Raw genomic sequence first — 27,193 nt, 5'->3', positions numbered from 1 at the left:
TCATATTTTTAGAGACAGGGTTTCTCTGTGTAACAGCCCTGGCTGTCCTGGAACTAGCTCTGTAGACCATGCTGGCCTTGAGCTCACAGAGATATGCTTGCTCCTGCCTCCCGAGATTTTAATGGCCATATAATACTGATTTTTATGACTGTACTGTAATTTGTCTATTTAGGTTTTTCTCCATCTCTACATTCTATTAAGACTTAATAGAAGTAAAAGTGTAAGCTAAAACTGTTAAGGAGTCTGTGTACTTTGGTGTACTATGAGGTAGATGAAACAGGACTGTTAGAAGGTAGATGCTTTTATAAAATACTGCTTTAAGTTTATGTTATTTTAAAAGTAACTTACAAAACGTTCTTTAACTTTGGGATAGCTACTTTAGAATGCTGCGCACTAGAAATATGCTGCCTTTGCCATTTTCTGAGCATTGAGTCAAATGTCTTTGTTTACAGCTGGGCTCAAAATGCAGAGAACTCAAAGACATTCACTTTGGCCAGTGTTACAAGATCTCAGATGAAGGCATGATTGTCATAGCTAAAGGCTGCCTGAAGTTACAAAGAATATATATGCAGGAAAACAAATTGGTAAGTACTTGGTTTCACTCACACTGTTCTGTTTGTTGCCCTTTGAATTCCTTGGATTTTGTTTACAAATTGTCTTCTGGTTTTCTAGTGGCAAATCCTGCTTATTGAAAAGCAGAAATCTCTTCCAGACCTTTGTACGGTGCGCTCGTCTAAGCGGATAGATGCTTGTGTGTGGAGTATTATTCATTACCGTGCTCATTGTGTCTTTAAAGAATTCCAACGTGAATTAACTCAGGTCAGCTGGAACAGATAAAACTTGTTAGCAAAACCTGTCCATTGTTGGAGTTTCTGTGGTCCCTCTAGGAATTATAACAATTCTAGATTAAGGAGATTTTAATGCTCAGGAATGTGTACATTTATAAATAAAACTTTTTTTTTTTTTTTACTTAGAATGGTGGAAAGATCTAGTAAATTTGGGTAGATAATTCCATAAGTTTTATATTTTAGCACATACACATGTGTCTCACATGTATTAATGCTTTACTCAGTTTTCTTTTATTGACATGTAATCACATAAGATTCTTTGTTTTTATTATATCCATAAATGTTGCACGAACAATAAAAACCCAGAGAAAGATATTGGGGTTCAACCTGAAGATCAGAAAAGCAGAGCAGCCAACCACTACAGACCTTTTACCTCTACCACGTCTTCAGAGAGAATGGGCAAGATCCTGTCTCCGTGAATCCTCAAACTCCTCTTTGCTCTGAGCTCCTGTCTCTTCCCCTTTATAGCCCTCTCTGTGCCCAGCCATATCGTTCCTGACTCCACCTCCCTAGTGCTGGGATTAAAGGCGAGTTATTCTAACTGCTGGGATCACTTTTATGTGAGTGCTGTTTCTCTTTTAGACAGACGCAATTTTGTGTGGCCCAGGGTGGCCTTAAACTCACAGAGATCCATCTGTCGTTATCTCCTGAGTCCTGGGATTAAACATGTGTGCCATCACTCTCTGGCTTGTGTGGCTGACTTTTATGGCTGCTTTCCCCTCTGGTCTTTAGGCAAGCTTTATTTATTAAAACAACAATAATATACCACTATACATAAAGCTATTCAATCATCACCAATATCTAATTATATAACATTTCTTTATTAGATCAAACTCTGATCTTTAGCCATCCATCTCTCCCATTTTCCTTTTCTCTAGCACCTGGTAACTGCGAATTTATTTCCTGTTTTTATGAATTAGACTATTTTATATGACTTATATAAGTGGAATTACATAGTATGTGATCTTTTGTGTCTTTTTCTAGGTTCATCCGTGATGTACCTTTATTTGAATTTCAGTCCTAATTATAGCTGAATGAAACGCAAAGCCATTTAGTTTTAACTGATAGGGACTTCATATCAATTACCAGAAACTATTATCACTTGGGAGGAGCTAGTGGGAGTTTCCAGTGTTGAAAATAATGTATTTATAAAAAAAGACTTGCTTTTAAACTTATGTCTTAAAATGTAGACATTTTTGCTGTCATTTTTGGTTTTTAAAATTTAAAAAAACTTTGAGATTATAATATAATCGTAACATTTTCCTCTTGCCTTTCATCTCCATTCAAACCCTCCTATATACACCTCTTCTTACTCTCCTTCAAATTCATGGCCTCTTTCTCTAATTGTTATTGCATACATACGTATTCCTAAAAATGACTTGTTGAGTTTGTATAGTCATTTGTGTTTGTGTTTCCAGAGCTGACCTCTTGATATTGAATACCCAGTCAGTGTGCTCTCCCCTCTCCCACTCCAGCTTTCCTCAGTTGCTTGTAGTTCTTTTTGTATGGTTGAGGCCTCATGGCTTTCCCCATCCAGTTTGGCAAGACTTTTGATGTCGTCATTGTTCAGCGCATGCTTGGGTGGTCACTTTGGTGAGACTTTGTGTTTGGCTCAGCAAACTCCCTGCTTCTCTGGCTCTTATAGTCTTCCTGCCTCCTGTTTTGCAGTGTTCCCTGAGCATTAGGTGAGGGAATGCTTTGTAGATCTATCTGTTGGGACTGGGGTTCACAATAGCCTTTGGATTCATTGTGGTTTTCTGTAGTGGTCTCTGTTGCAAAGAGAAGTTTCCTTGCGGTGAAGACCGCTTATCTGTGGGTATAAAGACAAATGTTTATGGATTGTTGTTAGGGATTTTGCTAGCTTAGTAAATTAATGGTTGCAGATTCTCCTCTAGTTACCATGATTTCACATGTACTGAGTAATTAGGTAGGTTTCCAGTACCAGACAGAGTTGGTCTTCCTGTTACTGAACAGGCTTTAAATCCAATATGAGATCTGGTGGTTACCACCAAGGTATGCTTACCACTACTGCACCCTTAGGGTTATCATACCATCTAGTCATTGATGTGGTTTATAGGTGTTGTAAGTGGGTAGGACTGTTGGTTGTCTCCTTCCTTTGGAAGCCTTCTTGGTGCTTTCTGGCACTGTGAATGCTAGTCTTCAAAGGCGACCCATTCTTTGTGAATGTAATAAAATGCCTAACATGTACGAACTTGAGTTGTGGAAGGAGTTTTCAGGCATCACCTGTCCATTGAGATGACACTATTTAAAAACTACTTAAAAATTGAAGCACTATGGCTTAAATCAAGTGCTTTTATTACCTCAAAATATGCTTTTACTTTGAAAATATACAATAAAAACACCTCACATTTCCTTTTAAAGTTGATATGAAAGTAATCACTTGAGAGTGTGTGAACTTATAGAGAGTTAGGTTTTCTGGGCTAGATAGACTGACATTTTTGTTTCTCAGTTGTGTTGTGACCCTACAAAAATTACTGATGATTATTAAACCTCATTTGCTAATGATGTTATATTGATATTTGTCTTTCAGGCTATAGTTGAAGATTAAGTGTCATAATAAATACTTACAAATTGCTTAGTGCAAATTCTAACCCATAAAATATACTAGGAGCCTCAGGTAATTCATATTTTGTCATAGCCGAATTTACTAAGCTTTCATTTTTTTTAAATATTTATTTTATTATGTATACAATATTCTTTCTGTGTGTATGCCTGAAGGCCAGAAGAGGGCACCAGACCTCATTACAGATGGTTGTGAGCCACCATGTGGTTGCTGGGAATTGAACTCAGGACCTTTGGAAGAGCAGGCAATGCTCTTAACCGCTGAGCCGTCTCTCCACCCCCCTAAGCTTTCATTTTTATGGTAAACAACATAAATTAAAGGTTACTATTCATATGTTAAACATTTTCTAGTCTTTAGTGGGAATATTTGTTGCCTTGACTGACACTTGTTTTCCTGTTACAAAAGCACAGAGGAGTGCTTCTGTTGTCACCTCAGGATTTAGCTGTTGGCCTTCCAAAGGGGGCGCTATTCATTCTGGGACGTTATGCTTTATTTTCTTACTTTTGTTTTCATGTTTTTTTGCATTGATAATGTGTCATATACCTAAATCCGAAGGATGTAAGATCTGGATTTGTTTTTATTTCATGGGGGATTTAAAGTGCTGTGATAAACCTTAAAGAGAAGCCAACATAATTCTTACTAAGGTTCTTAGAAGAAAGTTAGAACTCATTGAGTGCTGCTGGATGATTGAATCACAGAGAACTAACTTCCGTAGGACTTAAGCATATTTGTGTAATAAACTGAAATGTGTAAGTAGTCAACTGTTTTTGTTTTGACAAGTACTGGCTCATTTGCCAGTTATATTAACTACTAATAGATGTACTTAAGAAAGAACACTGTGCCAGACAGGATGCTATAGAGTTTGACTGGTGCTTTGATCAGCCTTTCAATGAATTCCTACTCTGCTCTCTCAACAAGCTGAATCTTCTCCAAGACTATTGAAGCTCCTGTGCAGTTGGGAATCACTGCAGTTGATAGTACACAGCTTTCATGTTAAGCTTTGGCCTTTAGATGGCAGCATTGTCTTGGTATCTGTTTCACCGACAGAGCTTTTCCATCCTTGATGCATCTACAAAGATGATGCTGTGAGGCTTCATTTAAAATTTTTGTCTTTCAGTTGGTATTAGTGGGGATAGTTCTGTTTGTGTCATGTGATACTAACTGCATGAAGAATGCCACAAGTTGAAATTGTGTTTGTATGTGAAGCAGAAGGAGATGTGAATGTTCTTATATTTGAGAAGGAAACAAGAGGATGCAAAATACAAGAGTAGGAAATCTGCCCACCACGCAGAAATTGTCAATACTATGTTAAAGTTTCTGCTGCTTTTTGAAGAAATAAAGAAAGGCCGCTTAAATATCTGCCATCTTGCATTGTTGTTCTCTCGTTTTCTTTTTCTAAAGGGAGCTATAATAATGACCTTTAAAAAGTATTTTAACGCCCACGTGAATAACATGGTGTTTGTCTTCACATGTAATTTATATCTCTTGTCATGTGGTTAAGTATTTGGTCTCATAATATATGTTCAGCCTTTTCTTGGTATTTAATTTAATTGTTGAGGTCTAGCCACAAAGACTATGTAATTCATTTCTTTAACTGCTCCTTATCTGTTAGATTCTCCTGCTTATCTGTTCTTAATTGAAGTCACTTATATTGCCCCAGGCATTTTTGTCGTTATAGACAATATTACAGCAAAATCTGTATGTGAGTCTGCTGTGCTTATTGAAAGCATTTCTGCATGTATAGTCAAAGACAAGTTCAGTTTCAATTTATTTTTACTAAATGCTAGGTCACTCTCATTAAGTAAAGTGATTTAGATGTGCTTCCTGCTAATGGCTTGTCCTTTCTTTTGAGGGCAGGGAGTGTCTACTCACTTTCTGTCTTTTCCTTTTCAAGTGTAGACATAAAACAGATTCAGTCAATAATGCTTTAGTGATATATGGGTTACTGCTGAATTGAACATACTATTCAAATATATTTCTTTAAATACTTTGGGAATGTGCTTTTAAAAAGAAGAATACATTTGAACAAATAAATAATAGATGATAGTTTAAACATGCAGAATCAACAGTTTTTGGAATTTATTTTTTTAAAGAAACAAGTAAATTTCTTTTAATTTAGTTACCACACCAATGATGTAATTTTTGTGAGCTATTTTTGTTCAGTGAAGTTGGGGAGTATTTGGAGGGACAACATATGTAGTTCTAATCGAATAGACTAAAGAATTCTTGTCAGAATGCTGACTTGTATGTTCTGTTAATTAATTGGCTTTATTTTGTCGAAATAGTATTTGAAAGATGAATATAATTGAAAGTAGAAGTTAGTTAACAGGTTATCAGTTCACTTTGGCATTCTTTACTAGGTCTTGTCATTTTCTTTTCAATTTTTTGATATCTGACTGTGTCTTTGATATACTAGATATCTTACTAACAAATGCATTTAGTTTATCATTTTAAATGCATAGTAAAACAAGAATAAATAAATAACAAGTGTTTATTTCTACCTATCCTGTGTGCCAGTGTTGTATGGAAGACAGGCAGTGACTTGAATAATGTCTAAATAACTTTTTTTGGTAGTGCATTAATATTTTTACCCCACAGATTTATTTGTCTTTATTTGTTTAATAATATTAAAAAATTATTCGATAAACTCAAGGACCTTATCAACTGATGATAGAAATGTCCAGATATTAGCAGAACCTCAGAGGAAGTTAACTTAGTGTTAGGATACAGTGTGGAAAGTGTGCGGTGGATTATGCTCAAAGTAGGACACTATGAATACTATTTTTATATTCTTTTTCTAAAATAACTTTGATATCAAATTTTTGATTACTCCCTTGAGTTTAAAATTTTCAGTTATAAGTAGATAATTTCTAGTTGTTGGCGGTCTCTACTTGTGTCTCTTGTTTGTTTGATGAGTAACTTAACAATTTTTATGCTCTTAAGACTTTTTGTTTATTTTATTTCTTAGGATTGCATATTTTAAGAAATTAAAAAGATGTGAGCAGATCAAATCATCTCTGAGATACAAGAGCGAAAGTGCTATTTGGGCTTTGCATTCGATACTGGTGCCAGGAGATAGTGTGTTAAGATAAAGAATCACATCATTAGGCTTGGCAAATAGAAATTTATAAGGCTGAGTGCCAGAGGGATGCTGGGAGTACATTAAGCTTGTCATTTATGAGCACTTGTTTTCCCCAACTACTGTCTAGCTTGCCAGTCAGCAAACGAGAGGTATTATTTGGATCAAGGTGGAAGTTGGCTAATGTTTCCTTTATTCACAGTAGTGAGGTGCTAAGGTTTGAGGTTATCTGAGGCTTAACTTCATTCCTTATTTTAGTGGTTCGGCTTAGACAGAAGAACTGGAGAATTAGCTTTTCGCCTTTTTCTTTTTCCTTTTCCCCCTTTCTTTCCTTAAATTTTACCTCTCTAAATGTAGTTTACAAACTGTTTTAATCTGGTTTAAAGATTCATAATTTACAACTTTTATTTTATTATTATTATTTAAAAGATGCATTACTGTGAACACTCTGTGACAGTTGGGCTTTTGACATATCTGGTCTACTGCCAGAATCTACAAGTTATGTCCCCGTGTAAACCAGTCTGGTGGTGCTGTCGCTGTGGGTGCTGCGGATTTACCTACCTATGTTACCAAGGTTGTCTACATTGCTCCTTTTTGAAATCTTCGCTTTTTAAAATAAAAATGGTTATTGTAGTGAATTGTTACAAATACAGTCATTGTACATTTAGGTTTAGGCAACTATTCAAACAAATACTTGCCCAGTTTCAAAATCTACATTATTGAACTTCTATTCTATATAGTTATAATAGCCATTCTGAAGTCATGGAAGTCAGAAATAATTCTGAAGTCTCAGTTTAACTGAGCTTTGTAAATTTTCTATCAATTTCATGTTTATGGACTTATATACCACAAGCAAGGAAAAAAGACAACAGAGTTGAAACTAGAAAACAATTAGCTTCTATCTTCCTTTATGACTTCTGTTCTTTTTTCTGCATTCCGTCTGTCGTCACCCAATAGTACCCTTTTTATCCTTCTCATATATGTTCTACCCATAATTACAGCTGTTTACATATGTGCATGTTTTTATTATAGCTAAGATCTGCATATGCAAAAGAGCATGGGATCTTTTTCTTGAGATTAGGTGACCTCATTTAATATTATATATTATAAGGCCATCCACAAATTTACTGGTTTTCCTTTTTCTTTAGAGTTGAATAATAATTCCCTTTTATGTATGTGCCAGATTTTTATTATTTGTTCATCTGTTGGGCTTCTAGGTTGTTTCTATTTTCTTGCTGTGTTGAATAAGGCAGCAATAAACCTAGATATACATGCCTCTGAACACAAATGCAAAAATTCTAAGCAAAATAGTTGCAAGCCAAATTCAGGAGCACATTAAGATTGTCATACATTATGGCCACGTGGGCTTCATCCAGGGGAAGCAAGATTGGGTCAACATATGTGAATTAATAAATGGAATATCCTGTATAAATAATCTTCCACAAAGCCACTGGATTAATGCTGGAGCGCATCTGACATAATTCATCCTGTCTTTTTTGATAAAAATCCTCCATATATTAGAATTAAATGGAACAGACCTCCAGATAACAGCAGTTGTACAACAAACCCTTTGCCAGCATTATACTCGAGACAAACTAGAGCATTTCTTCTCACATCAGGTGTGAAACAAGGATAGCCATGCTTCCTCTTATTCAGTGGAGTGCTTGAAGTATTACCTACTACAGTTAGACAAGCAAAACAAATAAGAGAGGTAAACACAGGAAAGGAAAAGTCACTCTTAATATTTGCAGATGACGTGAGTTTTTACCTGAGACCTTAATACTTACGGAAAAACCCTTAGCTCTAATAAACACATGAAATTGTAGGGTATAGAATTTATATAAAAAGTAGTAGCTTTCATATTATACCACCAGTATACTCTTAGAGAAAGAAATTAGGAAAACCACCTCATTTATAATAGCTTAAAAGCAACAATAACAACAAAATCCAAGAGCAAACCAACAACACACCTAGGAATATACCCAGCCAAAGAAAAGAAAGACCTCTGCAATGAAGACTTGAAGACACCGAAGAAATGATAGTCTCAGAGGATGAAAAGACTTTGCATTGCTCCCAGATGGCAGAATTAATAGTGTGAAAATAGCTATACTATCAAAGTTATTTAGAGATTTAATGTAACACATAGGACTTATTCAGGGTTACTATTGCTGTGATGAAACACCATGACAGAAACAGCCTGGGAAGGAAGTTGGTTTTTTTTTTTTTTTTTTTTTCCACTTTACAGTTCATCACTGAAGGAAGTCCGCTCAGGAACTCAAATAGCAGGAACCCCATGGAAGGGACTGATACAGAGGAAATGGAGAGGCGCTGCTTATTGGCTTGCTTCCCTTGCCCTGCTCAGCTTGCTTCTTATAGAACCGAGGACCACCAGCCCTGGAGTGGACCCAGCCACAGTGGATTGGGCTCTCTTCCAATCACTAAGAAAATGCCCTGTAGGTTTGCCTGCAGCCCAGTCTTCTGGAGCATGGGGTTCTTTTTTTTCAGATGATTCTAGCATGTGTCAAGTTGACATAAAATTAGCTAGCTGAACATATTAAAGTTCTGATGTTGTATTTCACAAATCTAGATTAAAAAAAAAATCCAAGGATCTTCATGGACTCAAAAAAGGTCACAAATAGCCAAAGCAATTCTAAGAAGTAAGAACAGTTGTTCTTATTACAGCACTAGGGTGGTAAAAACAGCCCTGCAGTGGCATAACAACAGGGAGACCAATGGAATAGAGCAGATTATCTGGGCATAAACCAACAAAGTTACAGCTACCTATCGTTTGATAAAGGTGGCAAAAATTTGTAGTGGAAACAAAGATGGCTTGTTCAACAAATGGTGCCAGCAAAATTAGATATCTATCTGCAGAAAAATGAAACTATATCTTTCACTTTGTACAAACATGAATTCAAAATGGATCAAAGACTTTAAAACCCTAAACACTAAAATTAATTAGACAAAAGCATAGGGCGCGCTCTCAATAACATTGGGCTAGGCAACAATTTTTTGAACAGAACTGAGAAGCACAGCAGCTGGGCCAGGTACCAGTGGATGGGACTCTGCGCCCTTAAAAGCTTTTCTGCACAGCCAAGGAAACAGTCAGCAGAGGCGACACACAGAACAGGATATGCGTTTGCTAACTAAGAATTAAAGAAATTAAATACCACAGAAATAAACTGCCAGTCAACAGGTGAGCTGAGGAATTGCACAGTTTTCAAAAGAAGAAGCACAACTGGCCAGTAACTATTTTTAAAAATGTTAAATTTCCCTAGTCATTGGGGAAACTCACATTATAACACTCAGAGATACCATCTGAGTCAGAATATTCTTCAAATATTTGAAAAAAATTAAAGAATATTTTTAGTTTTGTCATTATTTTTATTTTTGGCACGTGTATGAGTGTTTTGTCTGTAACCAAGTGTGTGTGCATTTTGCCCACATGTGTGTCTGTGGCTGAATACATGCCTTGTGTGTGAGGAGGCCAGTACAGGACATTGATACCCTGGAGTTAGAGTTAAAGATGGTTGTAGGCTTCCATGTAGGTACTGGGAATTAAACCTGAGTCCTGTGGTAGAGCAGCAATGCCCCTTTCTGCTGTGCATCTCTAGATCCGTTCTTTATAATTTAAAAAGCTTACTCTGATTTCCTCTCCCTTATTTACTCTAATAGTTTTGTAGAATCAATTATTAGGGAATGAATGACCCAAACAACACATAAACAGATATTTTATGTAAAATAATGCTTAATTTTTTCCATCTCTGTTTTTCTTTTCTCTCTTTCTCTCCTTCTCTCTCTCAGTGTCGGATAAAATGACATTTGAATAACTTTAGGTGAAAATTATTAAGACATTATTAAATCTGAAGCTAGGAGGTGGTGGCACATGCCTTTTAATTCCAGCACTTGGGAGGCAGAGGCAGGTGGATCTCTATGAATTCAAGGCCAACCTGGTCTAAAGAGTATGTTGCAGGACAGCCAGGTTCTGCCACACTGTACTTCTTATCCTATAATTGAGTTGCATTGTGTAGTTTTTCCATAGCCTTTTTTATAGTGAGTCCAAGTGTGTAAGAGTCATCTTTTTCATATTTCAAGATCTAGTGAAAATGATCACATTTTCCTAGTGCACTTAGAGTTATACTCATATTAATGTACTATTGAGTTATAACTTTTTACATTGTTTATAAGAGTTTAATAATGCTAATTGCTGATAGTATAAGAATGTGAGTATTTTCCTTCTAGCCCTCCATAGTAGTAAATAACTTTTAGTCTCTTTGGTTCATTTTCCTAATTTTTTGAGTTGTCTTTTTAGTCCTGGGTACCTTCCCTTTTCTGTAAATTCGTGCACCTTTCTTTTGCTGTTGTATATAGACGGTAATGTTTTCCATTTATCAGAATCAACTTAAAACGACTTTAATGCGTATCCTCCAGTCCCGAGATTCTTCCCTGTGTATGTATAATGTCAACACTCGTTTGTGTTCACTATAGTACTGTACTACACTGACATTACATTTGCTGGTTTATTTTTGGTCATGCATTTCTTCCCACTCTTTTAAAGTTAAGAAAAACTTTATTTCTTCATAAAGACAAAAGAGATGGTGTTTTAACTTTGTGTGACTTTAGAAGATCTTTAAATTTCCTACACTTCCCTTTAGTGCAGACCATATAATTGTGTGTGTGTTAGACAGAGAAGGTTTATATTTAAGAACTTAGAAAATATTTTAATGGAAGTTGAAGGATTATCTATCAGTAAGATGTTATCAAAATGATGTTTTTTTTTCCTTACTGATCATTCTAAAGAAATGATTGTTAGTAATGTCTTAAAGAAACTTCTACTCAGAGGATTATTTAAATAAGCTCTGATCTATTCTCATATCAAATTAGTATGAGTACGTATGCTTTAACAGTCTGATTGATTCCCTCTTGTGGGTGTACATATTGTTTTAGGTGAGATGTTTTTGTTTTTTAGGCCATTAAGACAATATTTACTAAAACCCTAAAAACTAGGTGATTTCATTTGCTGCTGTTGAAGAGTGCCTTAAGTTCACATGAGGTTCTGAAACTTTCTCCTTAGATTTAGAGTTGAAATACAATACATTGTATCCTTTGTTTTGTCCTGGAAAGGAATTTAAACAAACTTTCTTTTGCACTTGTTGAATATGTATTTCATAGTAACCACCATGAAGTTTGCAGCGGTTAAGAAGATGAAGAATCAAAGATAAAAGATACACATTCAAGACGGCTTGGTTTCACAGTTGGTGCATAATCCTTTTTGCTGTCACTGGCACCCTAACCCTGTACCTCCCAGAACAAAAGAAACTGAATTGAAAATGGTGGGAGCCGGGGCACATTCTGTTGGCAGCACATCGCATGGCCCATAGGCGATGTCAGGTCTCAGTTTGATGCCCTTTATTCTTTCTGACAGATGTGAGATAGGGTCTATGAGGGGGAAGTCATTACTAGAGAGAGGGCAGTGTCAGATCAAAAGTAGCCAGTGATCAAACAAGGTAAAAGGCTGTGGAAAACAGGCTCTCTTTCTGGCCTCAACACCTGCCTCGTCACTGAAGGGAATAGTTCTTCCGTGTCAGGGTGAGTTGATTTTCTTTGATGTACATTGAATTACAAGTCAGAGTGGAAGCTTAACTGTAGTACAGAATATCCTTACTTCCTAGTTCTTGGGCAATTTGGCTGTTTAAATTTTTTATTTCTATTACCTAGATGTATATAGAAGTCATTCTTTGTTGAACAACACAGTGAAGCTGTAGCTGCTCACTTTGTTGGCACTGTATGCTTAGTGAGAGCTCTGTTAAATAAGTCTCAGTACAGTGTGGTTGGCCTCTACACGTCACCAAACTCTCCATTTCTGAAGCACCTAGTTGTAATTTTAGTCAAGTCATTTCTAGAATTTTAATGGTGACCCTAAAGTGCACACTGATGAGGTTTGGTACACAGTAGACCCCCTCATAGCAAAGTTCGGGGCACTGCTGCTCCCGATGAAGTACATGAGTGCATCTACACTTACATCTTCCTTAGAACAACCAGCCGTCAAGTCTGTTGTGAGTTCACGTAGAGACCTCAGCAGTGGGTGTTACACGCATGCTTTACCTTTGTCATTGCCTGCTCACCCACCTTGCTGTGGGGCAGAGTTCCAAGCCTCCCAGTTAAGTGTTGTCTTACTGGGCTTCCCTCCTTCAAACTTGGATACAATTTTACACATTGCATTTCAGGCCTCTTAGATGATTATGTCATTTTGTCAACATGTTGTTGAAAGGGAGTTTGTTTGAAATTTCTTATTTTTTTTTTTTGTCAGAAGAATAGCCTTAGTGCCTCATTACCTTAAAAAGTAACAGTTGACCTAGTAATTTGTTTCTGTATTCATTATTTGAATATATGTGTTTGGTTTTGACATATTTAGATATCAAATTCATTACACATACAGAAATACAAACAAAACTTGTTCTCTTTCCATTAATTGATATTTGGTTGTTAAATATAAATTTTTTATTTATATTTGGGAATTTCAGAATTAGATACTGAACTTAGTGATATTTTCAGTTTGATTTAAATAAAAATTGCTTATAAATTAACTGTTTAGGTCTAGTTTGACTTAGAGGAACATATATTGAGTTAGATATATTCCAATTTTTAATTTTTTGGCATGAAATGGCATGCAAAAAAAGCATTTAGCAGTACCTCAAGAACCCTGTTTCTAGTCATCAGTTGGAGCCTTATTCATATCCTTTATTGCATTGTGCTTTTTTTCAACCTGTCTTCCACATGAGAGTAATGAGCCAGTCACTACCACCACCTCATTTTATGTTTTCTTGCCTGTTTTATTACATCTGACTGTATATCAGGATAATACACTATTTAGTTTTCTTCTTATGTGTGATCGAAATTTAAGATCATTAATGATTGGTAAATGTAATGTTTTAGTGGATATTTCAGTATTTAAGAAGGTTAATTTTTGTTTTGTTTTGTTTTGTTTTTTTTTTTTTTGAGACATGGTTTCTCTGTAGGTTTGGAGCCTGTCCTGGAACTCACTTTTGTAGACCAGACTGGCCTCGACTCACAGAGATCCGCCTGCGTTTGCTGTTCCCTTGGTTTTTTTTTTTAATCTTCCAATTGTAAATTGTATGTATTGGTTCTGTAATGAGGCCTTTGTTCTGTTGTTTTGATTTTCTGCAACCCTAGCATTACCTGTGACTTGATGTCCAGCTAAGAAAAATTATGTTCTTTTAGGATATGTATTAGGTGATCAGTAATCTAACCAATTACTAGTTTAGTAACTAAATTCAAGCTTACCAAAATAATTTTGTGAAATTTTACCTATTTATATTGTTACCAGTAATTTAATAAAGATAGCCAGTAACGTTTTTCATAAAGATAAATTGATTTTATTAATTTCCTTTAGTAATAGCTTTTACAGGAAGAAAATGAAAAAGTACTGTAAATATTTATATCTTTCCCCCAATTTTAAAACCACCCATTTTCAGAAAAATTAGCATTTCTTTCTATTTTAGTTAACTAAGTTGGTGAATACTAGTCTAATATAAAGTTTGGTGAAATGAAACCTAATAAACACAGTCATTTACTGCATAATGTTTAGGCAACAGCTGTTCTCATGCATTCCAGTGATCCAGTAAGATGATATACTGCCTTGTGACGTCATAGTTAGGTTTGGTGTATACCCATTGTGGAAATGAAGCAGCAGTGAACGAATATAGACCTAGAAGGGACAGGTCAGTCAGTTAAGCGGTGGTGTGACGTGTTTGAAACCGCTGCTCACTTCATAGTAGATGTTTATGATCAGGTAGAGTACATTCTAAAGTAAAGGTAAAAGTATTAATAAGTAGCTGAACCAGCACGTGGTCACTTATTACCAGGACTCTTTATTATGCTTGTTCTATACATTTAGGTGTATATTATGTGCATTATCACAGCAATCTAAAGAAATGATGCCAACACTCAGTTTGCTATATTTATTTAGTTCTTCAAGTACTGTTACCTATTGAATACACCGACCCATATATATGTTTGCTGGTTGTTTATGTTCTTTAAGACATATTGGTGAGATTCCGTATCAGCGATTGGTACATTAGGCTCATTATTTGGCAGTGTATTTTGTGAACCTTCACACAGTTGATTGAGTCGAGGTTTGTTCAGTATTTTTAATGTAAGACACACTTGGAGGTATAAAGCAATAATCCCTTGTGTGGTTTTGAATGTGTCAGATAGTTTCATGAAAATAAAACAGTAATTTTCTTTTCTTTTTTTTTCTTTTTTTTTTTTTTAGTGTAGATCACCCAATGGGACAATTTTTTTGTTTTGTTTTGTTTTGTTTTGTTTTGTTTGAGACAGGGTTTCTCTGTAGCTTTGGAGCCTGTCCTGGAACTAGCTTTTGTAGACCAGGCTGGCTTCGAACTCATAAGAGATCCACTTGCCTCTGCCTCCTGAGTGCTAGGATTAAAGGCGTTTGGCACCACCACCTGGCTCCAATGGAACAGTGTATTGGGCAAAAGTTATTTTGTGGTTCAACAGCATTCACTGATTTGTGATCACTGATTTTTGATACTTGGGAGAACAGATCCTAAGAATAGGTTGAAAATTAGCGAATGGTATGATATTTTGTGTCCTAAAGGTATGTATTCAAAACTGGGAAGTGAATTGATGCTTATTACAGGTCCAGTAATCCTGTAAGACAGATGATCTTTTGCTCCTTATGGTCATTAGGTGTATGAATAAATTAATTTTTCTAAGCCTATGTTGTTTACTAACTCATTAAACATTTTTTGAATGCATGCCACATCAGTTTAACTGATTTCAGATCCTTTGCATAGTTCTTGACAGTTCACCTTACAGAGATGCTAAGCAATAGGAGTAATTTCATTCTTTATTTTTTGTCTCTCCCCCCCCCCCCCCCCAAGACATCGTTACTCTACAAAGACAGCCCTGACTGTCCTGGAACTCACTCTGTAGACCAGGCTGGTCTTGAACTCAAAGAGATCCACCTGCCTCTGCCTCCCTATGTGCTGGGATTAAAGGCACGTCACACCATTGCCAGATTTTAATTTCGTTCTTGTGCTGCCCTTTCAGTTGTCTGCTGGAGAGGACCATTTTTTGCAGACACTTTGTAAAGACTTTGTAGAAGTGTGTATAGCACTTCTTAGGCATTTTGTGGGGAATGGAACTTGAAGAAGAATTAAATACAGTAAATTGAGTTTTGGTGTTACCTTTAATTTTAGAATTCTTCCATCCTATGTCCTTTAGATTTCTCTCTGGGAACACTTAAGTAGATAATTTTGGCCTCAGCATAGGGGAAAGTAGGTTTCTAAAGCAATTGATTTTCTTTATTGCAGTTAAGCTACTAATTTTATAAAAGAGATAAAGCGTTCTACCCCCCTTTTCTTTGGTGTTTTAGAATGAAAATAATGAAGGTAATCCACTTAGAAAAAAAACCAAGTAATTTACATAAACATGACAGTCACATATTAAATAATCTGCATAGTTTTTCCTTTAGATGATTGCCCATAGAGATGTTGATAATATTGAAGACACCTGAATTAAAAATATTTATGGACATTTATTTGAAAATTATAATATATTGATAAATATAAGAAAGAGGCCTAAGTAACTTGTTCTCATAAAAATGCATGTGACTAGCTAAAAGCATTCTCTTAATATAGAAAAGTAGAATGTGAATTAAAACACATTTTGCCAATTTCCCTTGTTCTTATTTTCAGAAAACTTTTAATGCACATAGTAACATATCTGTGTCTCTTTAAAATTATACTAAATATTTCTATCTATAATACTTCAATATTGGTGGACACTTTGGTTCTTCTTGATTTATTTTTCTCATAACAAATTTTGGCCATAAGCTCAGTTGTTTTTCTATCAATATATTTTGTGTGTCCCCCCTTTTTAACTTGATAGTTTTTGATAAAAACAATATTGTCCTTTGTATAACCTTTCTTTCATCTATGTCCCTAGTATTTTTTATTATTATTAGTGACATTGCTTGCCGTAGTTTTTGAAACTATCAAATAGTTTTAACATATGGAGGCAGGGATAAAAATGAAGAAATAGAGGTCTGGATGGATGTTGTCTCAGTTGTTAAATGCACTGACTGCTCTTCCAGAGGCCCTGGATTCAATTGCCAGCACCCACATGGCAGCTCACAACTGTCTGAAACTCCAGGGGATCCAACACCCTCACACAGACAAATGTATACATAAAATAAAAATACGTAAATACAATGTTAAAAAGATGAAAAAAATGATGAAAAATGCTTCTAAAATTCTCCGTACTTTATATTCTACCTCCCCCAGGTAAAATTTTTTGTGGCCATTTTATTTTTTTCTTCATCATTGTTGTCTTCCTCCTCTTCTTCCTTCCTCTGTCTCCCCTCTTCTCCCTTTCCCCTTTCTTTTGCCTCTCCAGCTTCTTTCTTCTTTCCCATCTCTGCTTTTTTTTTTTTTTTTGGAAACAGGTGTTAGTGTGTGTCCCAGGCTGTCCTTTTAACAGAGATCTACCTGTCTTTGCCTCCCTAGTGCTGGTATTAAAGCCATGTGTTGCCAGCCTGGCTTATATCTTCTTTTGAGAAATATCTGTCAAATGTTTTGTTCATCTTTAAGATGGATATTTGATATTCTTGTTGGATGGTAGGAATGTACTGTATATTCTATTCTGCATATTAGCTATTTTCTGGGTAGATTATTTGTACCTCCCAACCTTTAGGTTATTTTTTTTGTTCTAATTGTGTTTTTTGATGTGCAGAAGTTTCAAACTTTGTATTGTCTTAATATATATCATTCTTGCTTTTGTTATCATACAAGAAATTGATATTAAATGTAGTATTCTGACATTTTTTGCCAACTTCATTCATTGCTTCCTCCCTCTCCCCCCATTCTCTGTTCTCCTCTGTGCTGGGGTTGAACCTGCGGCCTTGTCCACACTGGGAAAACCTACGGTGTTGAGCTGTACTCTCAATACTTTCAGGCAGTCTTCCTGCTTGTTGAAAGGCTTTTTCCCACTTAAAGGTCCTTTGAATCTATGGTCAAAATAACTTAATGGTGTGTTCAAGAATTTATTTCTAGATTCTTTTTGCTTTCTCCCTCAGCGTTAGCCTGTGTATCAGTATTTTTCTATTCTCATTAGTACACTTTTGCAGTAAGTTTTCGATGAAAAATAGTGTTAGCTTTCAAATTAGTTGTCAATATTGCCTAATCCATCTGATTGAGAGTCTGAACTTTAGGATATATTTTTCTTTTTCTGCAGAACTCTGACTTTGAGATTTTTATACCAATTTAATTGAACCTGTGTGTTGCGTTGGGTAGAAATGTCATTTTAACAATGGTAGGTCTTGTATATTTCATTTCATTTTTTATCTTTAATTTCTTTTAGAGATATTTTACAATTTTCACTATAGAAGTCTTTCAGTTCCCTGGCTAAATCCCCTCCCCCTTAGCTATTGTGCTTCTGTTGATGTTTGTATGAATATAATTGTTTCCAACGTCTATCTTTCTGATTGTTAGTTGTTTATTGTTTATAAGTATACCCAATTATTACGTGGTACTTTACTATTTTATAACATTGCTAACATATATTCTAGCAGCTGTGTGTGTGAGAGAGAGAGAGAGAAAGAAAGAGAGGGAGAGAGAGAGAGAGAAAGAGAGAGTTTTTTCTTACTCTGCCCCTCTTCTACTTCTTTTTTTCCCTTCTGTGTCTCCTCCTTTTTCTTCTTCTTTTCCCCTCCTTCTCTTTGCCCCCCCCCCCCACTTCGCTTTCTCTGTTTCCTCCTCTTTTGTTGGAGATTGTAGCCAGGGCTCATGCTGGCTAGGCCAGGCACTCTACTACTAAGAGTGTTCTATCCAAGTAGGATGTTCTGTATTTCTTTTCTGCCCTATGTGTGCTGGTTAGGACTTTGGTAGTACTATTCTTAATATAAATGCATGAGCTAAAATTATATTCTGTCTTACATTAGGGAAAAGGCTTTTGGTCTTCTGTCATAGAAAACAGTGGTAGCTGTGGGCCTTTTATATCATAATTATTTGTTTGTATATTCATTTTTTGAGTCAGTATCTTTCTATATAGTTCAAACTGGCACTGAACTAGTGTGTAGCAAAGGATAGCCTCAAACTTGTAATTTTTCTTCCTTAGCCCCTTTAGTGCTGAATTATTGCTGTGTGCCATTATGCCCCACTGTCTTTGTTTTTTTATGCAGCGTTATTGTTCAGCTGCAAAGTGACAAATGCTTTATTGATACCACTCTTTTTCTTCCTCAGGGACCTTAGGTCTAATAACTTTTTAATGTCTCTGGTGACAGTAAAGCCATCAATAGAGCACTAGGTAACCCCTCATCCTGTTGAACACACTTATTAGGCAGTTGTTGGAAAAAATCATACCTACACTCCTATCAATGTTAAACTATTAGACTGTTCAATTCCTGCTCTTTCAATAGATGAGAAATGGTGTCTGAACTAGTTGTAATTGGCCTTCCATTATGAATTGGAAGTGGTGCTGCATGTTTAAAAGCCATTTGAATTCTTCTGTGTCTCTTCAACCTTGGCCCATTTTTCTGTGGAGTTCCTAATTTTTTTCTTCAGCATTATACTTTGCATCATAAAAATAACACAGCATTTGTCATTTTTACTTAACTACTTTGTCATTTATCTTTTAACCTTTTTCTGTAGCAACAGTTACCTTTTTATGTTTGTTTCTGGTGGTGTTGTTTCAAAATTTTATCTACGTTTATCTCTTCCCTGTTTTGTTTTTAAATTTGTATTTAAATTTGAAAAGGCAGAATCAGACCTTTTGAGTGAACATGAACACCCCCAGAAATAACAGTTGTAACCTAAATTTCACAACTTGATGCATGGCAGGAAAAGTGCAGCATGTTCAGGATAACAGTGCAGATGAACTGTTACAGGGGGCTTTCAACACTGTTGTTATGTATCTGTAAGTGCATTTCTTCTTCAAATTCTTTTTTTTTTTTTTTCAGACAGTGTCAGGCAGCCCAGGATGAACTAGAACTCTGTATATAAGGCAGGCTGGCTTGCTAACTTTGAACTTTGACTTGAACCTCAGTCTCCTGCGCCCTGATACAGGCCTCTGCCACAATTGCCAGTGAGCCTTTTCTAAAGTGGAGAAAGACCTGATGTTCTTATGGATGGGCTTGGTCACCACTGATTTGATCAGGACAAGGCAGAAGTCATGTTACTTTTCATCACAGAAGTGACAATATAAATACCTTAAAGTTGTGTAGATATCTCTGTTACTGTTTTTGATATTTTTGTTTCTTTCCATCTTGGTGTTTTAATATTTTTACATATTCAGTAATTAAAATTTTTAAATGTGAATGTTACTATAGATTATTATAGGCATATTACAGTAAGTATGAACATCTTAAAAGAATACACTTGATTAGCATCAGCTGTTAAGTAGCCTGGTAGCAATTGTTACTGGGGTTCCTTGATGGATGGTGGGAACTCTGGCTCAGGGGAACCAGCTCTTCTTCATTTGTCTCCCCATGCTTAGTGTGAGTTTTGTTTGCGGATAGACTTTAAGCTTGTGCTTTAAAAAATTGTTTTCTTGCTTTCTCATATAGTGAAAATTGGTACTAGCTAATCCTTTAAAAAGTTGAGAACAATTGACTCAAATATGATGACATCCCGGGAGTTAGTTTCTTTAAAGGCTTATCAAATGACTTGGTTATTTTTTCCTATCCCTGTGATTATATATTTAGTAACTAATATTTTCATCAGTCTGAGCCAACATTGTGAGAAGCATGAAACTGTTCAGTCTGACTTCAGATTTAAATATTTAAGTGAAGCTAAAAATTGTCAAAAGTTGTAGATTACAAAGATTTCATTATTATTTTCTTGTTCAATAGATTTGCTAAGGAGATTGCATTGTTATAGCTCAATTATTTTTTTAGTTCCCTTTCCTAGACAGAAGAGAAGAGTTAAAAAAAAAAAAACTTGGATGCTTTCCAAGAGTCTGTGTGTGTATGCGTACGAAGTTATAATCAGTGGCTCGAGTCTGAGTTTTATTAGGCGGCCTGTCTGGTGCCTAAAACCCTTCTTCCTCTCCAAGATGATAACTGGCTTAGTTTTATCCCTTAAATTAGGGAGAATGTATTTTTTCATAGCTATATCAGGCCTGGTGACATGGGCTATTTTGGTTCTGTACTACTGGATAAAGAACGAATGAAATATGAAAAGACACAAACAAAGGAGGCCTGGAAAGCAAAGGTAAGGGCAGGAACAAAGCCGGAAGGCTCAGAAAGGAGCGGGCACCAAGCCTCTAACAGTCTGAAGTCAGCCAGGTGGCCGGGACAGAAAGACTGCAGCACCATGTCTTCTCTCTGTCATCCTGGAAAGTGCTGTTTTAGGTACGGCAATAGTTATTTTCTAGAAGATATCAAAATTGGGAATTTTCATATGAAAATAATAGGCCAGTAGGTCAATTTTAGACTTTAGTAAACATCTGAGCCCATGTTGGTAAACTTATTTTTACCACATACATCTCAAATACATATATTTGAGAAAAACACCACTGCTGTCTTTTAGAGGTGTGCACTGTGGTAGGAATAATTGCCTTAAATTCAGTAGTAATAATAGAGATTACTTACAGTACAGTTTTAAGCCCCAAAGGTGAAGGTTATCTATTTCTTCAAAATACATTTTTCTTTTCCTGAGAGATAATTTACTCCAGCCAAAGCAATTATTGCTTTTTTTCTATTTTTAGGGTTGCATATAACTTTCAAATTTAGTTTTTATTTAGCTCAAATAAATGACTAATTTCAGATTTATTTTAGAGATATCTCTGCGAAGAAGTCAGTAGAGTACTGACATTATCTTAGCTGTGTTATTTAGTGAATTCTGCTGAAAACACAAAGTTGTTCCATTTTTTGGTACATTTTACATTAGAATGTGCACTGCAAATTCATTAGGCATGTAATAGATGACTGTTGCTTCTCCTAGCCAAATTGCAGATTTTTTCACTCAGAAAGTAAACACTTGACTCCTGTTGTGCTGTAGGTATAATGCCATATTAATAATTTTCATATTTGGAAAAATTTCTAAGAAGGTACATGTTTAAAATGTGCTTTAGTGAAGGTGATGTGTGTATTGTTCTTTTATTGCTGACATTTCCCTTTTTGCACATAATTTTAATGACTAGACTGATTCTATAATTTTAGAACTTTTACACAGAGCAAGGATAAATAAGTGGCTTATTTAAAATGGTCTTTTTTGGTGTTGTATGCAAGCTCTAATTAAATTTACAGCCATTGGCGGGCAGAACAGCGTTCTTGCTGTGCATTTAGGGAGTGGAGACAGAGTAGAACGTCCCAGCTGTGTGAACAGGCAGGGTTGATTAAAGCTGGGATTGGCCTTGATTTGGGGATGTGCTATGACTTATTTTTAAAATAAATTTTAAATTTCCCATGTGATTTTTTTTAGAATGTGAAATTAAAAAGTACTTCCAGAACTCTATTGCAGTTTCCCTGTCTAAATATAATGAAGCGTAGGGAATTGTTTTAATAACTGTTCTCTGGCTTAGAGTTTGAATGCCTTAGATAGAAAGATGGACATTTTGTTTTTGAAAACATGGCATGCAGCTTTATTTTGTGGACTGTTTTGTATACTAATATTGCAAGCCTCTAGAGGTTACACAGTTGTTTTCTACTTACGATTCCATTCAGCACAATTAAACACAGTTTTGATGAGGGAGAGTCAAATATTTTATATTACGATATTGTGTATAAATAGTAAAATAACCTAAATGGTACAAATCAGTAAATTTTTAAACAATTCTTTTTTCATTTTGCTTCAGAATTCAGGAATTTTTATGCATATTGGTTATCGAGTGACCTTTTCCATATGTGCCTATGTTAAAACAATATTTGGCTATTTTACATTTTTTAAAAATATAAAAATTATTAAGCCACCTAGGACTACATAGTGAAACTCTGTCTCAAAAATATTAAAATTATAGTAATTAGGCATATATTCACAGGGAACACACTGCGAAATATATGATAAAGGTTAATAAATACTATTGGGTTAATGTTTGTACTACAGGGTCCTGACTGCTGCAGCACAATTGTATAGAGCAAGGGTAAAATCCTAATGTAGAAAGCACTGGTAACTGAGTATTGTTCGTTATTGAGTATGATGTGATGTACCGAGCATTTAACTTAATATCAGTGTTTATTAAATTAAGTGACAAATATTATGGCATAGCAGATGTCTTTGTTTTGTAAGTGGGTTGTTTTTTCCCCTCCCATTTCCTAAGCCTAGCGTTCTTTCCTGTGGAAGGGAGGTGTTCACAGTTTACAGCTCTCCGCCAGTGCGGTACTTTACAGGCACTGTAGTGATGTTTGGACTGTTTTATATAAGTTACCCTGGGTCAAGATCATGTATAATTTTATAGTTAGTATTCTGTTACATTTTATATCACATTATTATAATTCAGTGTAATTATTCCATCTCATTAGCAGCTCAAATTTTATGTAGGTCTTATATAGGTCTTTATAATAGTTTTTATATAAGTATTATATGCTTGTTATCATTTCTTTATGAATTTAGAAGACTAAAACATTTGGAGATTTTGTTTTTCTTATTCTACTCTAGGTGGCTAACCTTTGGTATAAGCAGTCTTCCCTTTTTAACCATAGTAAAGGATATTATTTTATAGTATATTATTAGTTTGTAGAAAAATTGCTGTCATGGAAAGCGCTTTTATAGCAGTTTATGCCCAAAGTTCTAGATACATCTTTTCAACAAATGAATGTGCATACTCTTGACTTTTGGAAAGTTAATATGCTGATGTTTTGCTAATTTTTAAAAATGTTTTTGTGCCTTTGTAGTGCTGGGTATTGAACCCCGAGTCGTATAATAGAAAATATATTGCAGAAAATATGTAACATTTAATATTTTCCTTGTTTGTTTAATTAATTAATGTCTGATTGTATTTGCTATATATGCAACTTAGGACTAGAAATTGAGTCTCTTATATGTACTCTCTTTCTGAGTATACTTTGAAATTGTCATCAATAACTTAATATGGTAGGATATAAACAAGTAATGCTTTTAATAAGCTTAGGAAGTAGAAGTTTGGCTCAGAGTTAAAAATGGTTATTTCTTAAGTTAATTTGGTTTAGAATAATTTTGTTTCTGATCATTTAATTTATAATTTAATGACTATAAATCTTAAGAATCAGTAGCCTAATTTCTTAGTGACTAGGACCTTTTAAATGCTTTTTTCTGAATTTTTAATTGCTCATTTTATTTATAACATTATTATGTTGTTTAAATGATTTCTTGATTGACAAGCTAAAATAGATTATAGTTTGCCTAATAATTAGTAAGGAAGGAAGTTGTGTTTTTTCCACCCCTTTCCATATTTTAATAGTTAAAATGTATAGTTCTTATTCAGAGATAGCTATCATGTATATACACGTACTTTTGAGAACCTGCTTATATGTTCATATGATGCAATAGAATTCTGAATGATATGTGCTCATTCATAACATATTAAGTGGTCTGAGGTTTAATTGCTCACCTAAAAAATCTATTTAATGAGTTATTTAAAATACTAGAATTAAACTTTAATTTTCCATTGTTGGTTATCTTTTAAAAACATTTGTTTGGCAAATATTTTAAGAACAGTATTTACATATTTTCTTCCCATCCTTTAAAGTTTCTAATCATCTGGCAAGTGAAGACACTTGACTTAGCCTTTCACAAGGATTGAGTTCCACTGGATTCTAATATTTATTTTTTATGAGTCATAGTAGCTAATGTTCAAAAGCCATGTGAGTGGACTTCATTTATAGTTCCATACATTGTAGGCCGATGCTGCTTCTGGTCAGGCAGGGTGCAGTCAATCTCCAGAGATGCTTTTGCTCATTTCAGGTAGTGGGGTGAGGGGAACACTTCCTTAGAGTTCATTGTCTAGTTCAAAGTTGATGCTTTCCAACAGTATTAGTTCTGGAGCAATTTAGATTGGTGACAAGTTCATGGATCTTTAAATAGTCTCTATATTTTAGGCATCTGTAAAATTAGGTTGGTTTATATCCTCATTGAGTTATTAAGTGATAGAGGTCAAGTAGCATAATTTCAGGGAATGCTTTGGGTTTTTATGAGACTGACTGATGCTGAAGATCAGTGAACACGTGATTGACATTTTATTACTTAACACATTTTTCGGAAGTTCATAGCAAAGAGAAAATAAGGGCTCTGATTATGTTATAATGAAAGAGAAACACTGAAGGATGATACTTCTATATGTGGATGAAATGATGAGTTTTGTAGGTAAATTAGGGTGCTATTTTAGCTTATCATCTTGAAAATATTTTCAGATGGTGTATTTATTTGTAGTATACTAGCATGATGTATTTACTCAGTGTTACTAAGCTTATAAATATGGTACCCATTTCTGCCTACCATGAAAAAGCACACAATATTAAATCATGCATGAGAGAATTTTATGGTCTTCCTGGGATCTTTCCTGTTTTAAACAGCAAACACTGAGCAGAGCAGAACTAGGACTAGATTGTCAAGTTCGTTCTTTTCCATTTAGTCTGCATTTCATGGATCCAAGGCAGTCTGAAGAGACACAAGAGGATTATTGCTTTTTTGAGTGTGTTTTTTTTTAACTTTTTAAATGTCATTAATAAAGTGAATTCAATAAATGTTGTTTTCCTGAATTTTTATTATTTTCCCTCTAATTAGCAATGCTTTTGTAAGCCTGTTGATTGATCCATTCTAAAATGATTGATGTTATTTTAATTGATTTTTAGAATGTGTTCTTAGTGAATATAATGGTAAACTGCCTGTCATTTTTTTTTGTTAAAAAACTGTTAAAAATGGGGAAAACCCTTTTCTTTTTTAATTTCTACTGTTTGTTCTTTAGCAGCTTCATACATGTGTAAAAGTGATTCTGATGATCACACTTTCTGCTCTTCTCTCCTTCTCTCCTGCATAACTAACTCCCCAAAGTGGTTTTGATATTATGTATATAGAAAACTTATTACATAATTGGTGTTGTATCTTTCACCTACAAAGTTTGTTGAGATTAGAGTAAGATTAAAGGTTTTAAAGTACTCTGAAAAGCTCAAAAATACATAAAAATGAGTTTGCGAATTATAGGAATTTGATGATTATGATGAAATAATCATGTCACTCTTATAAATAATAATTTTGCTTTTTACTCATTTTTGTGGATTATTCTTCTTAATTGGCATAATTAGTAGGAATTATGTATAGGTTGTTTACCCTTCAAATTTTGTATTAGTTTGAATTCAGTTTTTTTTTAATTTTTATTTTTCCGTTCAATTATTTGCACTTCCTTCCCTCCTCCCAATTCCCTGCAGCTCCCTCAAACCCCCTCATCCCTCTCCTGCTCTGTTTGAGAGAGGGCCAGGAATCCTGCCCTGTGGTAAGTCCAAGGCCCTCCCCGCTACATCCAGGCCTAGGGAGCTGTGCATCCATATAGACTAGGGTCCCAAAAAGCCAGAACATGCCGTAAAAACAAGTACCAGTGCCTTTATCAATGGGTTCTCAGTCAGCCCCCATTGTCAGCCACAATCAGAGAGTCTGGTTTGATCACATGCTCATTCAGACCTCGTCCAGCTGGATTTGGTGAGCTCCCATTAGAACAGGCTCACTGCCTCAGTTGGTGGAATAACCCCTCGCGGTCCTGACTTCCTTGCTCATCTTCTTCCTCCTTCTGCCTTTCAACTGGACCTTGGGAGCTCAGTCCGTTGCTCTGATGAGGGTCTATGTCTCTATCTCTGTCTGTCAACGGACCAAGATTCTATGGTGATATTCGAGATAATTATCAGTGTGATAGTGGGGCAAGGACAGTCAGGCACCCTCTCCTCTGCCATCCAAGAACCTAGCTGGGGACATCCCGTGGCACCTGGGATCCCCTCTAGAACCCAAGTCTCTTGCCAACCCTAAAATGGATCCCTTACTGTAGGTATCTTCTTCCCTACTCCTATATCCGCCCTTCCTCTGTTTCCACCCTCCCACTCCCCCAAGCTCTTGCCAGTCCAAGAAGAGCTGATACCTATACACCTTAATGTGTTTCACATAATAGAAACAGAAGAGTCATTGGCAAACTCCTGAATTCAGTTTTTAATATGGAAGAAGTATTCAAGTAACTGGTTGTCTCATGCTTGTTTGTAAACTTGCTCATGAGAGGTCTTAAGGATTTTTGTAGTATAGAGAATTCATTTTTATTATATGTATAGTGTTTATAAACATAATTAAAACTCCTTGATTATGCTATTTTAATGTTGGCAGACAATATAAAGACTGTTTTTGAGAGTTTAATTGAATTTCTTTGTTTTAAATTACTGTTCAGGAGAAAATTTATTCAGAAGAATATGGGAAAATGTTAGCATTTAAGTCTGCCTGATTTCCTATAAATATTCAGAGTATCAAAGAAAATGCTTTAAATAATATCTTGCTTTTATTTTAGTTAATTTTCATTCATTTTGCAATAATTTCAATATAAACGTGTTTGGGAAATCATAAAATTTGCTTGTTTGTTCTTTATACAGATATCATAATTCTTAAAAACTTTTTTTTTAAATTTCCAAACATAATCTTTCCTTTTAGCCTCTATTTTGGTGGTGAAAGCAGTCCTTTATTTTTTTTTCTTTTC

At 35.2% G+C, this 27,193-nt stretch overlaps 1 protein-coding gene across 4 annotated transcripts in view; it reads left to right on the top strand.

The window, feature by feature from the left end:
- The window catches only part of Fbxl17 (F-box and leucine rich repeat protein 17), a 472,329-nt gene that overhangs the window by 37,894 nt on the left and 407,242 nt on the right, over positions 1 to 27,193 (top strand). For all 4 annotated transcript variants that reach the window (XM_087906001.1, XM_087906004.1, XM_087906010.1 and 1 more), the window contains exon 4: positions 453 to 584. In XM_087906001.1, coding sequence (XP_087762127.1) covers positions 453 to 584 — 132 coding nt within the window. The remainder of the gene's footprint in view (positions 1 to 452; positions 585 to 27,193) is intronic.

Source organism: Myodes glareolus, chromosome 1, assembly GCF_982192425.1.
Source record: "Myodes glareolus chromosome 1, mMyoGla1.1, whole genome shotgun sequence".
Classification (NCBI taxonomy): Eukaryota; Metazoa; Chordata; class Mammalia; order Rodentia; family Cricetidae; genus Myodes; species Myodes glareolus.
Note: the sequence above shows the minus strand (reverse complement) of the source record. Positions and strands in the feature narration are given on the sequence as shown.